The 17,214-nt window shown below is 41.8% G+C and overlaps 1 protein-coding gene across 6 annotated transcripts in view; it reads right to left on the reverse strand.

Annotated features, from left to right (window-relative positions):
- The window catches only part of ERI3 (ERI1 exoribonuclease family member 3), a 191,908-nt gene that overhangs the window by 126,365 nt on the left and 48,329 nt on the right, over positions 1–17,214 (reverse strand). For all 6 annotated transcript variants that reach the window (XM_081195344.1, XM_081195343.1, XM_081195342.1 and 3 more), the window contains one exon: positions 16,542–16,633. In XM_081195344.1, coding sequence (XP_081051470.1) covers positions 16,542–16,633 — 92 coding nt within the window. The remainder of the gene's footprint in view (positions 1–16,541; positions 16,634–17,214) is intronic.

Below are 17,214 nucleotides of genomic sequence, written 5' to 3' on the forward strand. Positions count from 1 at the left end.
GTATAAACTCCACACACAAAAGTGTGATGTACACCAAAACAGAAATACCTAATTCAAAGACCTATTGACATGAACTGGATATTGCTTCTTAACTTGTACTTACAGCATATTTGCTAATGACTGCTTTCCTCTATTTTAAGCGTCGTCTTTGCATCTACTTTGTAAATGTGCCTGGAGTTCTAGTTACAACAACAAGCACAATACTGGGAAAAAAAATATAAGAGGTCAAGGAAACAAGTAGCCTGAGATATGGACTATCTGCAGCAGGGGTAGCCAACACAGTATGCAGCAGATACTGTTGGACTATAATTCCCATCAACTTTAACCATTGGACATACTGGCTCGGAACACCACATAGGCTACCCCGGCTCCCATTCAGAACAGACATTAAAGGTTCTTTGTACAATATGGGATTAACAGCAATTCAAACTCCTTTTGGCCAGGTTGGGGTGAGATGGGGTGAGCGTGTGTGAGTGGATTGAGCAAAGGCATCTCTTCATCTAGCCCTGCTAATCTCCACCAGTACAGAGCTTCTGCTTCTGCCCTTGGGTTCCCCCTGGTGGCAGCCAGCAAAAAGTCCTCCAGTTAGATGTCCTGGGGGCCAGCCCCACTGCCATTACATGACAGCTTTGCAATCTCCCTTTCACATCTACCACCCATCACCCATCCCAGTCGGCATGTTTTGCAGGGATGCAAACGCAACAGTGTCCTCAGCACTCCTATAAAGCCTCACCAGGCAACAGCCAGGGTTAGGATTGCAACGTAAGTCTCTGAATGTTATTTTTTTAAAGTCTCTGAACTTTGAATTCTTTTCAGAGAACAACATTTTGTACTTGGGAACCTCAGTTTCTATCATTATTCCACTAAAGTGGATTCAGCAAACTTTCAGATTTTCAGAGGATCAGAGTTTCAGGATTCAGGAAAAGCAAAAGGAAGAACTTCTCCACACAATGCATAGTTAAGCAACTGAAATTGCTACCACAAGATGGTAACCATCTTGGAAGGCTTGGAAGGGTTCAAGCAAATTTGTGGAAGATAAGGCTCCCAATGGCTCCTAGTCGCAATGTCTAGTATGTCTTGGAATAAGCTTTCCTTCACAAGCAGGATGACTTGAATTTTACATTTTAAAAACAAGTTAAAGTTCTTAGGAAGTAGATAACAAGGATTTCCTCCTATGTGTGTGCACTTTTCTTTTTATTTTACTACAGTTTTAAAAATTGTTTTATCTTGTCTCTACTACAGCTTTTTATTGGCTGCTTTTACTGACTTATCTTAATTCATTTTGTTGTTTTACTTTTATTGCTTATTTTGTACACCACTGTGAATAAATTTTCATGCAGAAAAGCAGGATGTAAATAACATGAAATAAGACAAATCTTTCCTGTAATACAGGAGAACACCAACTTATGAACCTAGGAAGTTGCCTTACACAGAGTCAGACCATTGGTTCATCTAGCTCAGTACTGTCTACGGTGGCTGGGAACAACTGTCCTGGAAGAGGGTTTTCCCAGCCATCTCTGGAAATACTGAGGGCTGAACCTGGGACCTTTTGCATGCAAAGCATGCACTCCGTCACGGAGCAACAGTCTTGCACCAGCTCTTGGATCTTAAACAGAATTATACATAAGCTGCACATAAAAGATTCCATAATTCTGTGCCACGGTAACTCAATCTGTGCACCAAAAATCTGCAATATTCTGCAAGACAGACATTCTACATGATGCATTTTCTTAATTTTGATCATTTAACTCTGCTCCTGCTGATCATGGAGAATGGATAACAGTTATGCAGGGGACTACTGTCTTGTCACCCGACCATCAGAAATTCTGCTTGACGCCATTTCCTGTATAAGAGAGTTCATTAAGCAGTCCCTACATGTTTTCAAGCCTAGCTTCACAACTGTGAGGGCTAGATTTGCTTTTTCTATTTTATTTTTAAGTGAGATAAGATCTTCAGTATACCAAGTGGTACATCAGTATACCAAGATTAGCAATCACATAATGGACAGAAAAATCATAGAATTGTAGAGTTGGAAGGGACCATGAGGAACTAATTCTAATCCAACCCTGTACAATGCAGAAATCTTCTTGCCCAGCGTGGGGAACAAACCCACAACCCTGAGATTAAGAGTTTCATGCTCTCGTGAACATATAAGCATCATTAAAACTGAGTTATGCAAGAGTCCGATACTTGATTCATCTAGCTTAGTATTGTCTCCTATAACTAGGAGTGGCTCTTCATGATCTCAGACAAAAATCTTTTCCATCACCTGGTTTCTGAGTGCTTTTAATCAGAGGTGCAAAGGATTATACTTGGGTCCTCTCGCATGCAAACATGTGTTCTATGAATTGTGGCCACTCCCCTCCTCCTTGCTGATATTTAAAAAAGGATGCTCTATCTTGCAGTGTCCATTTTCAGGGGGGTATGCCAAAGCAAACGAGAGTTAATCAAAAACAGTCATAGAAAAAAGTCAAACACAAACAGGCAGCTGCACGGATGATTAGGTTGCAAACACATTTTGAGAAAAACTGTTTGTCAGGGCCTGACTAAACCCAATACATGAAGCATCTCTCACTTCCTTCCCACCAAAGTTGTCAACTCCCTCTCCAGCTAACAAAGCATGCCGGAGAACCAGAACGTTGCCAGCCCATCACCCATGCCTTCCCAAAGTGAACATTAACTTCAATTTGAAAAAGCTGATAGGAGAAAACAGAAAAATCAAGCGGAACATGGGCACCCTCTCCACTGAAGAGTCAGGCACTCTTAAAAGAAGAGAATGTCAGAAAAATGCAACAGAGCCAAGCAGAAAGCTGCACAATGCCAGCGAAGCAGCAGGTGACAGCAGAGCTTAAAATTTCTCCTGGGTTCTGGAATCTCACAGCAGGCAACCTCTGGCATTTGGGCCCAGACAATGTGAGACGAGCTGTGTTCTTGCTGTGACAAAACACCCCGCCCAGAAACAGTCACCATTAGCATGTGTTCTGCCAGTGAGAAACCTCCAGAGCCAAAGGACAAGTGCAGCAATTAGAATGCAGGGAGGGAGGGGGGCAGGAGCTGTTTAACTGCACAACCCCAGAGGTCAGTGCATCTGACTCCTAGCACTTCCATAAATATTACATGAATGTGGGGGGGGGGGATGTTTTAAGCTTCCCTGAACGAATTCTCCCTTTGACCCTTCCCTTCATTCTCACATTCTACATGCAGCTCAACATGTTAGCAACGTTATGTACACATGCAAAAGGCCAGATAATAATTTGTGTAAATGAAGGGAAGTGGATAAAAGTGTTGACTGCAGGAGTGACCTTGAAAAAGCAGGGATCTCCAATACCCATCCGTGTTCCATATGCAACAGTTCTTCTATATAATGCATTTATCATCTGCTCGGAGTCAGTGCCTCACAATCAGATCCATCAAAGCACAGGACACCAGGAAAGGGAAAACAAAACTTTCAGCAGTACATGGATCATGCAAGATATGAAGAGTCAACTTGCCATACGACTGTAATTGCATTCTGTCACCACTGAACCTTATGGGTAGAGATGCCAAATGAACTGGTTTGCTCTGAATTTCAGAGTGAACTGACCTGATCTGCATCTCCAGGATTAATGCACAGAATAAAATGTGATTTTGTGATGTTTGATTTGTTTGTGCACCTATACACACACAGATGTGAACCTATGGCCACCCGCACCCCCTCAAGTCTTTCCTTGGCCACACATGGCATATTCCTACAACTTTTCTTTGCAAAAAAAAGCTCTAGCATCTTTACAGCTCTTTTCGGAATATATACACACATACCAGCCCTATTTTGCCTTTCTTAAAAACAAAATTAAAGTCACCTGAACAGTCTTCCCCAACCTGGTGCCCCCTGATGTTTTGGATTACAACTCCCTTCATTCCTCAACACTGACCATGTTAGCAGCGGGTGATGGGAGTTACAGCCTAAAAGCAAATGGAGGGCACCAGTTGGGAAAGGCTGCACTAGAGAGAGAGAGAGAAGAAACAGAATCCTTCAGGAATTCACCTAGCATGAGGCTCTCACCAAACCATGTAATATAATAATCACCAAGTGACTCAGTGATCCTAGTGTACCTCTAAGCCTGATAGCTATTTGACCATTTAGACATTTCCCACACTGGTGGTATGAAGGCAAGGTCTGCAAGTATCCTGGAACTGAGAAAGAGCCCCAGCCTTCATGCATCTCCTATGATCGTGCTCTAATGCTCCTTGACATCCCTCTGAAGACGGTGAGCTATTTGTAGTCACCACCATGATTTGTTAGTAATTATTTTCATGGTGTCACATTGCTGTCACACTGCTAACAAAGAGACAGGCAGCCTGAGGCTGCTTGCAAGAGACACTCAGAAAATGTGGCGGGGGGTGGGGGGGTGGGATTGTCAGGCACCCAAAGACTCTCTTTGCTCAACAGAGCTTTCGAACCAGAGCCCTTACAATAGCCTAAAATCAATGGTTCCTCAGAAGCAGCAAGCCAGCACTATCTTGCACTTTGGCCACAGAGGCTGAAATTAATTACTATCCTCCTCCGCACTATCCCTGAAACAAAGCCAACAAAGCCAGCGGGTTCGGGGTAGTTTTAGATTTCCTTAAGCTATTAACGTGCTAGAGATCTAAAGCAAAGACACATACAAAATGTGGGTGCAGATGACTTTAGCCATATCCTTTCAAGCTGCATTTCCCCCCCAAGCACTGCAAAACCACTGCAAAGTCTACAGTATCCCAGTATTGGCAAATATGCTAATTTATACACAGTGACAATGTGCTGTATTTCTTCAGTCTGGCTGCCTTAGCTGTTTAGCATTTCCCAGTGCTAAGGGACAGTTGCAGAGAGAGAGAGAGAGAGAGAGACTGTCACAGCCTAATGGCTTGTGCCCGTTACCTTGCCCTCGTGTCACTGACATCCCAAGAACTTCCTATATGCCAGCTCCATCCATCCATCTTGCACCTGTGATTGTGATACTTCAGACTGACTTGTCAGTCAAAGGTAATCATCCTTCCCCCACTATCTGCATTGCTTGCTTGGTCCCATGAGAAATGTCAGCAATTCTAAGACCTGGTATGTTGCACAATACAAATACAGTCAAATGAAAGTGAGCTGCCACACCAGCTGACCCTTCAGGCTGCCTTGATTCCAGCTGCATAGAATAAGGGTGAACATGGCTCCTTGAGCAACCCTAAATGTTTACAGCATCCAATAGGTATGATCTTCCTTCTGCTCAATGTAACAGCTTGCACATCATACATCACGAAAACAGAAGAAAAGTGCCAAAGAATTCTGAGGACATTAAAACTAATTGTAGAAGCTTAACCTGGAGAGTGTGTGTCATATAAAGACAAGTTGCGAAACTTACCATATGCTCCAAAAATTGATACACTGCCCCCCCCATGGCCCTAATCACTACTTAGAACATTTAAACGGTCCATAAAATGTAAGTGATGCAGCAGCTCATGGGGCTGCAAAATGATGTCACAATTCAAGAGGATGGTTTGATCTCATCTGTACCTGCAGAATTAATGGAAGGAGGATGTTGGTTCCAAGTTTGCACTGTTTCCATAAAGCCACCAAAGTCCTAGCACAACAATAGCTAAAGAACATGCAGATACATTCACACCTCAAAAGGCAGAAATGTGTTCAGACAGCCTGATAATGTTGGCATCGATGCAGCACAGAAAGGATAAACAATTTAACTTCAGCCATACCTAATACTCCTTGCTATTTAACTTTGCCCAGAATCCATTTTGCTTGTCGTCCCCGCCCCCATATGATAGTATATACTGCTTTTTCAGCTTCAAAGTACTGCCTCCAACAATATTGAAGGTTCTTGGTCAAATACAGAGGTCAGAAACCTTTTTCAGCCATGGGCCGGTCCACCGTCCCTCAGACCATGTGGTGGGCCAGACTATATTTTTTTTGGGGGGGGAATGAATGAATTCCTATGCCCCACAAATAACTCAGAGATGCATTTTAAATAAAAGCACACATTCTACTCATGTAAAAACACGCTGATTCCCACGGGCCTTAGGTTGCCTACCCCTGGTCAAACACATAAAGCGGAGCCTACAGCCAAAACAGATCATCCTATATTCTCAACAGGTTTCATCTCTGACCTCTGCCTTTCACTAACAACTTAAATAGATAACTGCCATTTAACTCGATTTTGCTACAACCTAGCCAGCCAAAGAACATAGAGCCCTAGAGTTTTCAGCATCACACAAAAAAACTCCAGATCTCTAGAGCTAACAGAATGGAAAAGGAGCTCCAAGATTATCTCCCTAACCCGGAGCACTGAAAGAATTATCTAGATCACATCTGGGCAATTTAAGACCCATATGCCAAATACAAATTACGGGCATCCTTTCTGTAGCTTGTCAAGTATTCACTGCATCACATAGCATGCTAGCTACCACCTTACATTGTATTTTATTACACTTTAGCCCAGTATATCTTTCAGGAAATAGCTCTGTCCATTTGACAGAATGCATTGTCAGTAAACCCAAAGTTTAAGTTCTCTTCCCTATCATGGTCCAGAAAGCTTCAGCAGGTAAACAATCCAACCTATGCTCAAAAAGTCATCCAGCAGAACGCTATGCTAACTGATTGTGTCTCCCCATTCTTATTAAAATATCATCAAGCAAGGAAGTTGGTCAATAACCTCAAAAAAAACCTATATGAATATTTGGCAATATGCAAATATAAATATAATTGATGAATAATCAATTACAAAGCTGGTGAAAAATCAATTTAAAATATCTAATCAGCTAACTTTCCTATTTCTTGATTTTCTTAGAGCTCATGTGGAACATGCATCAACAGAATGTTGTCCTGATTAAAGGAAGTAATAGTACCACTCTATTCTGCCTTGGTCAGACCACACCTGGAGTACTGTGTCTAGTTCTGGGCACCACAATTTAAGAAGGATGTTGACAAGCTGGACACGATGATCAAGGGTCTGGAAACCAAGTCTTTTGAGGGATGGTTGAGGGAGTTGGGTATGTTTAGCCTGGGAAAGAAGAGACTGAAATGAGATATGATAGCCATCTTCAAATATCTAAAGGGTTTATTGACTTATTTATTAAATTTGTATACTGCCCTTCATTCAAAGATCTCAGGGCGGTTCACAGGAAAAATACAAGATAAAAACACAAAACACATAATAAAAATAAGAACAAAAACAAAACAATAAACCCCTTCACCCTCACTCCCTCCCCTTGGTGCTGGTGGGATACAAATGACTAATGCAGTATGTGTGGGTTAGTGGGCTGGTATTTCATTTATCACAGTTTTAAGGGAGAAAAGCATGCTCACAGTGACATAAAATAAATGCTTATGGACTAGTAGCTTTTACAGACTTTTGTATGGCTATGCTACCCTGCAGTACAACCACTGCCAGTCTCTGCATACTTTTTCTCAGTCTCAACTACAAGAAAATAGGACAATGCCACCACCCACCCCAATTATGAGTAATAAATTAATTTTTATTAAATAACTAATCACTCTCTCTCTAATATTCTACCCTAGATATCAGTTTCTCTTATGTTTTGCCCCCTTTCTTAGCGTTTTACTATCCCTTGTGATACTGTTGTCTGGCTTCATTCCCATGGTCTTAATTTCCAAACCAATACCACTGTGCTCTCTCAACTTACACTGTGTCAAAGCTCATTATGCTTTCAGCTAACACACCACCAACCCCTTCAGATACAGGGATGAAGCTCTTACCCTTTGTGTATAGAAGATTAGACAAGCTGAAGTTTGCCGTCCATAGCAAGGTAATCCCTACGTGAACGGCTTAGTTACAAGCATCTCACCCAAAACCAATTCCTAGAAACCACAGGGAGAGGGAGAGAGGGGGGAGGAAGACACTTGCAGGATTCGACACACAACCCTCCATTCCCAAACAAAGCAAGAAAAAGAAAGCAGCAGAAAAGGTAAGCATGCAAGCCATAAAATTAGAAAATACAGGACTGAGAAAGCGGGTGCTTGGATTACAAAACTAGTTTAAGTTTCCTTTTGTCTTGAAGAGTGAGAGATTTGGGGGTAAAATAATAGTCAGGGGTTTAGAAGAAGCTCACTGCCTACAAAAGGTTCAATCTGGCCTCCCATGCCCATATCTTTATGTATCTGCTGGGAAAAGTCATCTGGGGGTTTGAGTTGAAGTGTCACCAAAACAAAATGGCATTCATTTCTGCCTGTCTACCCACGGGAGGTTGTGGAAGCCCTCCACCTAGACAAGAGGAGGTGCTGTGGATTGGAAAGTCACCATCTCCAGATTCAGCTGCACAAGTAGTCCTAGATGGGACTGTGGTCCCCAAGGAACAGCAACCACAAAAAAATCCAGAACAGATTTAACAGATGCATGGGGAGAGGAGGGAGGGAAATTTATGCTGTGCAAAGAAACATCCTTGCACTAATGGAACTACTGTGTTGGCTACCACTAATATTCTGTCGGTTTTAACTCTAATAGGGAAGTTATGGCCTAAATTTTATAAAGATTTAATTCTGCAATGTTGCATGTTGGTAATTGGTTGTGAGCCACTTTGTGAAGAAAAATTCTCCGAAAAAGTGGGGTATAATTTTTTTAAATAAAAGCAATAGCCAGATGAAGCAGAATTCAGTACATACACAGTACACACATAGGTCTTCTACTTGTTTATTCCAGAACATATTATGCTGACAGCAATTTTTATGGTGAAGCATGTGATGTAGCAGCATAGGTATTATATGTACTTGGAAAAAGAAGCCAAGGATCCGCACTTAACCATGGTTTCCCATTCATGTGTGAACAGAAACAATGCTTAATGATTTCAAGACAAGCAACTTTGAACTATGGCTTAATATCCTGACTTGTTTTGAAGCCACTAACCATACTTTCCAGATTCACACATATTGGGGAGCTATGATTAAGTAAGGAATCTTGTTCTGTTGTTTGCGTGAAGGGAGGAGCTAAAGGGCAGAAAAGGGACTGCCTGCAGCAGTTGCCTACTGCTCATGCATATCTTAACTTTTAAAAAGAGAGAATACTTGGCTTAATATCATGTGAAAAGTGGTCTATCTGCTAAGATTCTTAGAGGATTGTGAATTCTGCATTTGCATGGCTTGATTGCAGAATACACATAATCCTGCCCTTAATTTGCCATTATCAGTTGTGAGATCTGACAAATTCTCCAGGCAGAAATTTTAACTGCTTGGCATTATTCAAAGCAACTTATTTGTGTGACTGGTTAGGTTTGTGTTGTTATTTTTAGGATGTAAATTTCTTGATTCAGGAGCAAAATCGTTCACTCAACGAATACAGGGCAATAAGCACAATAGCACTATTCCTAAAAAGTCACACATCCACCAGTATTAGCATCTTGGGAAGCAGTCTCTCACACTACAAGATATTAGAAGTGTGCATGAGTCGACAGTATTAACAGTAAGGTCCAGTGTAGCATGAGCAAATGCAACATGATATCTCCTTCTCCTCCAATCTGTAGCATGTTGCACACCTCCAAAATCTCCAGAACAGATTTTGGAGTCACAGGTGGAGACTGGAAGGTGAAGGAAAGAAAGCAGAATTCCTGCTGCACACATGGATTTCAGCAAGCAGGTGGATCTTACTGGGTGCCGCCATAATACTGGACTTCAGTTAACTTAAACCTGGAACATGGTTGGTAACTTAAGACCTTGGATCTATGAAAGTCAAGTGGTTTATTCTCTGAGCTAGTAATAGAGAGCTTCTGCCCTTTCCATTGTTCTTGATATATTCTGAACGTGGCATCGCCAACTCTTCTTGTAAAACTTGGAAAAGGGAAAATTAAAAACAGTAAAATCAAATTAAGCAATGGTATAATTCACTGCTAAGGATTCACTAATGTGCATCCCAAGAAATGCACCAAGAGCTATAAATGTTTCTAGTATGTTTTATCACCATATTAGAAAGCAAGCATTTGCTTTTTAACCACTTACTTATCAAAATAAAAACTTCTGAGCAAGTAGTTTCCTGGAGAGAAATGAATTAGTCAAGTCTTTCCTGCCATGGAAATAATCAGATACGCATTTTCATGTCTTAGAAATTTAGCTTTTGCAGGTGGGACTTGTTCTGCTTCTCATCCTCAGCCCCAAACAGTACTTAATAGTCTGTTTGGATCAAACTAAAGGTTCATCCATCCCATCATACTCTTTTCCATAGTGGTCATTGAGATGCTTTGGGAAAGCCCACTAGAAGCAGAGCGTGAAGGCAACAGCCTTCCTCTGCTGCTGCCCACAGTAACAAGTAGGTTCCATTGAACTATCATGGCTAATAGGCATTACAGACACATTTGCCAAATCCCCCTTTGAAGTCAGTCAAGCCAGTGGCAATAATGACATCTTCTGTCAGACAGAAGATGGATCTCTAGTCTGACCCAGCTTGGCAACTATTATACTAAGTTATCTTGGGTGCTACTCCAAGTCAGCACAAAAGTGAAGTTCCTTCATGATATAAATGGGGTGCAGTATGACAGCCTGTTCCTTGTATATGTGGAGGACCTTCTCAGGGATGCCTCCTATTTTTATATTATATGCAGGTTGTGAATAAGAGCAGAATGAACAGGGTGGAGATCAAGCCTCTATATCTGCTTCCAGAAAATCAGACAAGGTTGAAATATCTATGCTCTACTTCTGGTTCTCCTGGATGGTAATGATGAAGCTAGACAGGCTGAATTATCCAGGATATAGCACAATGCATCAATATAATGATATAGCAGACAGGAAAGAATGACTCACCAGGTGCTGGCTTGCTTTGAGGAGAGAGAAAAAGAATACAATGCCATCCCACCATACTGTTGGAACGGGGAGATTTTCCAGAGATACAGGACAGAACAGGGAGGCTTACTCAGAGGGAAGCCTGGTGTGAATAAGCCTGAGGTAGTTCCCTTATCTGGCCCCTCCAAGGAAGCAAGACCCAGTGGTTTGTAACAAAAAATACACCATTCACTGCTCATAACAAACAATACACATCACAGTTTGCTATAAATCCCACACTACACTGGTTTCCAAGAATGAGCTGCTTACCCCAAGTCCAAGCTTTGCCTTGCAGTTTCACATTCTCAAGTAGCTCCTTGGAATCCCCTTCCCACAGCACTTGTTCTCAGGCCTAAGGTCCCATAAGCTTAACAAGGCTGAATCTCCACTCACACATTTCAGCCTGGCAGGTCTGGTGCCTCTTATCTTGAGCTTCAGGTAGTTTCTTTTTAATTAATAGCATTTCTGTATCGGTGGAGGAAACTCTAACACCCAGAATGAATGGCCCTCTCTCATTAGATCCACTGCTGTCATGATGTATTCAAGCTGTGGAGGAGAATTCATTTCCTCTCAGGTGCATGGACTTTTCTTTTCCTTAGTGGGGGGAGGTTTTTAGAATGAGTGACGGTATTTGCCAAACCTGACATGAGACTACGTTGATGTGAAATGCCTTTGTCAGGACAACTCTTCAGAAAGGTGATGTTCCCACTCAGGGGCTTTTTCCTCGTTAAAGAAATTGCATCTTAACAAGGAAAGGAGGCTAGTAAGCAGGAGGAGAACAGCTGTCTTCCTTTTGCCAATCCGATTCCTGCTGATCAGTGGGGGCTGGGAGTCAGGAAATCTACCCATGCACATGTTGGGTTCAGAATCAGCACCTGGTTTCTGACCCCAGGGTTACAATGAGCCTTCTGGGCAACAACTCACCACGTATTCCAAACAGGTCCATGACACTATTCTGACCTAAGCTCATCACTACTGGATATTCACTTATGCCTAGCTGCTGTCAACATCTAATGAAGAACCCTGGGACCCTGAAGCTAAACAAAATAATGTGACAGTATGCCAGCTACGAATCTACTGGAACAGAAACAGCCTTGTTTCAGTTATCCATTACCTGGTAACTTCCTGTGTGGACTACTGCAATGCACTGGGTATGGGGCAGCATTTGAAAATGGTTTGGAAACTCCAGAATATGACCATGAGACTGCTAACTGGGACCAGATGATATGAGCACATGAAGCCAGTACTTCAATGCCTTCACTGGTTCCGTTTCCAGGAGGAGTTAAACAAGTATTGGTGTTTACTTTTAGGGCCTTTCAAAGCTTAGAACAAAGATACTGAATAACTCTTCCCCCGCCCCCCATTCCTACACATACCTACCTAACACTTCAGATTTTCTTCAAGTCCATCTTCATGTGCCCCTACCAGGTGAGGTGCAGGATGTGGCCCCTCAGATGCTGCTGACCTACAACTCACATTCTTCCTATCAGCCATGCTTGCTGGGGCCTTTAGGAACTATACTTCAGCAATATATGAAGGGTCACAGGTTAGCACCCCTACTGCAACAACAAAGTGATAAAACCTTAGAATTTTTTCCCTGAAACACTGAAAGAAAGAGGATGGAAAGTACTGAGAAAGAGCCACTGAATCTTATTCCAACAATGAATTGGAACTGTAAAAAACACACATGATTGCTCCTTGTACCCATTAAGGAGAAACACAAGATAGAGAGCTCCCTCAAGTGCAGAAGATATATTTTCAGAAATATATCGTTTAATTTTCCTGTTATTATCTGGAATAAAAAGATTAATACCTGTTAACCTGCCACATATTTTTGCAACTTATTTGATGCTAGTCTGGCCTTTGACTTTTAAAAAATCTGGATCTGAACCAGTATGATTCCTGAAAACTCACACACTCATCTATCATAAGCAAAACAGCTGTTTATCCTTTGCACAATAACGACATATTAGTTAGCTTCCCTCCAGTGCACTCTTAGAATATAATTGAACTTTGCTGAGGAATACATCTGAGGTATGCTGCACATCCAAGCTACTGTGCCTCTTTTGGTCCTTGAGGCAGCATATCAGCTCTTCACCAATCCCATTTGAAAAGAGATGTAGCTCAGTTCTGCTTTGCTAAATCTTATTTGGCAATGTGTCTAAACACATGCAAACTTAATTAGTTCAGGAGGGAGCCTCAGCATTCATAGTGATGGATAAAAGTAAATGGGGAAATGAGACGAGTCAGGGCTGGCAGCAAGCGCTCTCTCACTCAAGCTCAAGCCATGTTCACCAACATGCTGCTAATCAGATGTGATGGCACTAAGGCTTCCGCAGCCCATCTCCACTGGGACAAAGTGACGGGCTGTTCATTAACAGGTAGCTGCTGAAGCCCTTACTTCCATGAAGCCGGAATCACAAAACCACAGGTTTCCCACTTGGCACCAGAAACATCCAAGGATTAGCCTCTGAAACTGTTGTGTAAAATAACATTTTAAAATAAGATAAAATGCATGGTGGGGGAGATGAGCCATTTACAACATCTTCTGAGGCTACAATGGAATGTTCTCTCCCACATGAATGAAAATGCATGTAGAAGATACGCAAAGAATGACGTTAACAAACTCAAAAAGGATCTGTGGTGTCTCCTGCTGGCCATGAGGCCTCAAATTCACACTGCAGGAAGGAAAATCCTCATTATGTTATTTTCCCTCACAGAATCATAGAAGTGTATGATATGTTTGTCCTAGATATATTTTGTAAGGCTTCCATAATAGAATTATACACCTCAACTAGCTAGCTCTATAGCTTAGCTGTTTTAGAATGAAGCCCCTCATTCCTGCCAACCAAGTGTCCAACTTAAAATAGGCCTGCACACACTTGAACTATTGCTTCTTTTTCTGTATTTAATGATCCTGGTCTTTCTTCTCTATGTCAGCCTCTTCCACATTCTATTTGCAAACAAGCGCAAATGGACCTGATAAATCTCAGCAAAGCTAGTTCACTCAGCTTTTATGGTTTTTATGCATTTCAAGCTCTTTACCATCTTTGATGCTCATTCAAATCCTCTCCAGTTTGTTTGTATCCCCCTTAAAATGTGACAACAAAAACTAGACAAGCTGCTCCAGCTGAGCAGCACCTTCCAACCTTTTTGGAAGCATTTCCGATCATGTGATATATGAATTTGGTTAAATAACTAAATAAAAATGTGGACAGGATTCAACAAAAGAAGATTCACTACCAGGGAGTGTAAAAAGTTGACAACCAGAATATGTAACTCCAAATGCTCCAGGTAAACAACTCCAAATGATGCAGGTAAACAAGTTGAGGTACATATGTTTATTTTATTCTGGAAGCTTGGAGGCATGCACGACAACAATCTGAGATTTTTGCAATACAGACTGAAGTGATGGTGAAAGGTGGCAATGATTCTGGAGGCACACAAAGGCAAAAGAATTAAACACAAAAATGTCCTTATGCAGTACCAGAATCTAGCACTGATACAATGACAATTCCTCACCTAATCCCAAAGACACAGGCTATATAGATATGACCTAAGGGATCACTTGGCCATCTGTAGGGACACTGATACATCACATATGAGAAACTCACCTTCACCAATCAAGTGACCTTCAGACATTTTGGACTACAACTCCCCTCAGCCCCAACTAGCACAGGTGGCTGGGATTGGTAGAAATTGCAATCCAAAACATCTGGCTGGCATCAGGTCAGGGAAAGCTTGATTTGCCCACAAAGGTAACTCTGTGTTGCAGATTTAGGGCCAGATGCTCTAACACCAAAACAAGATGTAGAGAAAGTTGTAGGGATAAAGAATGTATATTTAGGCCAATGAAATTCTGAATTTTCTCATACTGATGCTTTAAAGGAAATTAAGCCCTGCTAAATCTCTGCAACAAGGTCAATCTACGGTGGCTCTAGACAGGGCTTCAAAGAAGGCTCAGATACAGACTGTTCTGCTAACACAAATACAAAAAAGTAATTATTTTGTCAAAAAAAGAGCAACACCATTTCTTTCCACACTGGGTCTTTTGCTGTCAGTTCAGCCCCAATTTTTCAAGTTAGCACTAGTAATCAGTCCAAGCAAGCAAGTGCTCAAGAATCCTTCTCAATGCTGAATGGAATAAGCATGGATTCTCTCCGGCAGCATGCCCTCTTATGACTTGTAGAAATTCACGTGTGATTGAAAGCCAAGCAGCACAGCTAACAAGTTGTGGATGTCAGGTTAGCACTGTATATGTCAAGTGCACAACCTTTTTCTTGTAATATAACCGGCATCACTCTGCTAGAGAGGCAAAGATCGGGTCACATGAGCCCCAGTGCTTTCTGTCTGTCCAGATATTACTGATAAACAGGGATAAGTGGCTTTTATGTACATGCACTCAATTAAGGAACATAATAACGCACTGTAGTTGAACAGATTCAAAATGGTTGTGGTGTCTCCTGCTGGCCACTAAGCCTCAAATCCTTCTTCACACTGGGTGTGAATGAGAGGACCCCAAAGGAAGTACACTTTCACATGCCACATGGAGTATGCCATGGATGGCTTTAAAAGGAGGTTAGTCAAATTCATGGAGGATAAAGCTATCAAGGACTCTAAGTCTTGATGGCTATATAATGCCTACAGGATCAGAGGCAGAATACAGAACACAAGTTGCTGAGGAACAGGAGCAGGGGGAGGACCCTTGCTTACATGTCCATGAGTTTCTGCTTGACTATTGTAGAAAACAGGAAGCTCAGCTAGATTGGCTTTTGGTCTGATCCTGCAAGGCTCTTCTTATGTTCTTAACCCCTTTACATCAGTATAATGCCAGGCACCTTGTGTAGTTCAATAATACAAAATTGTGGCAGACCAAGTCAGGGAGTTACAAAGACATGGAGCTATATCAGTTCCTCCACTATTAAGTTGTATTGCAGTTGACTGAAATGAACTGCTGTAGCTGATTTTCTATAGAAGGTGTCTAGGAAAAGAGAGCTCTTGGCTAATAAGGCCCCAAACAATGCAGATTAAAATATATGTCAACATCACAACTATTGTTTTAATTTAATTTTGATGTACAGAAGCTGATATCTTTCAGTATGAAAGTAGAGAAAGACCATCCCCTTTTAAACCTACTGACAGTCTTATTGGGGGGGATAAAAATGAACCCTATACATTCATCTTTTCTTAAGCAAGAAATACAATGTTCCTTGCTCTTCAAGTTAGTCATCATTTCTGAAAGAAAGGATCTTCAAGCAGACAGTAATGTGGTTCAAGTCCAAGAAAAAATGCACCTGCCATTATCCTGCACTCCGTCTGTTTACAATATGGACAAATAGACAGGGGGGAAATGCTGAGATGCAGGAATGCATCAAAGCATGCAACTTCTAGGGATACATGGGGACCTCAGCATCCTGTGTATCTGACCAAGGAAATGATGGGTGCCACCTTTACTCCCAAATGTGGCATGCTCCATAATGTCCCCTCCGAGATGGCTAAGTGCTGGCACAGAGGCAGAGGGAGAGGGTGACAGGCATGATATGGCCATCACTAGACATGTATCAGTACCACACCATTTGAAGATATTTTACTTCCAAAAGGGGTGTGCTACCTAGAAAGTTAAAATACAGGAGAAATGGTAGCACACACTTCCCTTCTCCAAAATAAGGAAGACACATGAAAATCCTAGCGCAGGAGGAAATATTGAGAAGCGGCAAGAGTGCTCATAGCATGAATGCATAATCCTCCATCCCATACTCACATTACTTTCAAGTCCCAGTCTCCACAGGTTACAAAAATCGACTTGACGCTGGGATCCAAGAGGCCTTCCTTTGCCATCCACTCATCGACCCTCTGAAAGAAACAGATGAGCTTTCTGAGACATGGAAAAGAGACACAACAGTTAAATGCTGATAAGCCTCACAATCACAAGAGAAGAAAATTGTGATCTTATCCGACACGGCTGTCCCCCCTCCCATCTCATTCTGTTCCCCTCCTCATCTCTATGAAAGTATGCTTGGACCTTTGAAGATTTCTGATAGGAGACATCAAGCGGCCAGAGAAGGGGTGATCTTATCAGGAATCACAACACTTCTGCTTACAGAATGGCCGTCACATTTTAATATTACTTGGCCATTTCCTGTGTGTCTTGAATAGCCTTCCCCACGCCATAAAACAGATAGCTTGTTAAATCAAGAGTTACAAAAGGTCCTTTTTCAACATACCTAAGCAATTGCTTACAGAATCATGTTCGGATCTGAACAAGCTGGACTTTAACCAAGGAGACCCATCAAGCAATCAAATGTGGAATAGTGGAGTACAAAAATAAGGGTCCCTATCCAAATCAGTAGGGAGTGAGAAAGCCTTGCAAATAAATAACCTTGTAAACACAATTATTCCACTGTTTTATTATTCTAACAAATATCAACTTATTC

This window comes from Podarcis bocagei (assembly GCF_964188305.1).
Source record: "Podarcis bocagei genome assembly, chromosome: 5".
In the NCBI taxonomy this organism is placed as follows: domain Eukaryota; kingdom Metazoa; phylum Chordata; class Lepidosauria; order Squamata; family Lacertidae; genus Podarcis; species Podarcis bocagei.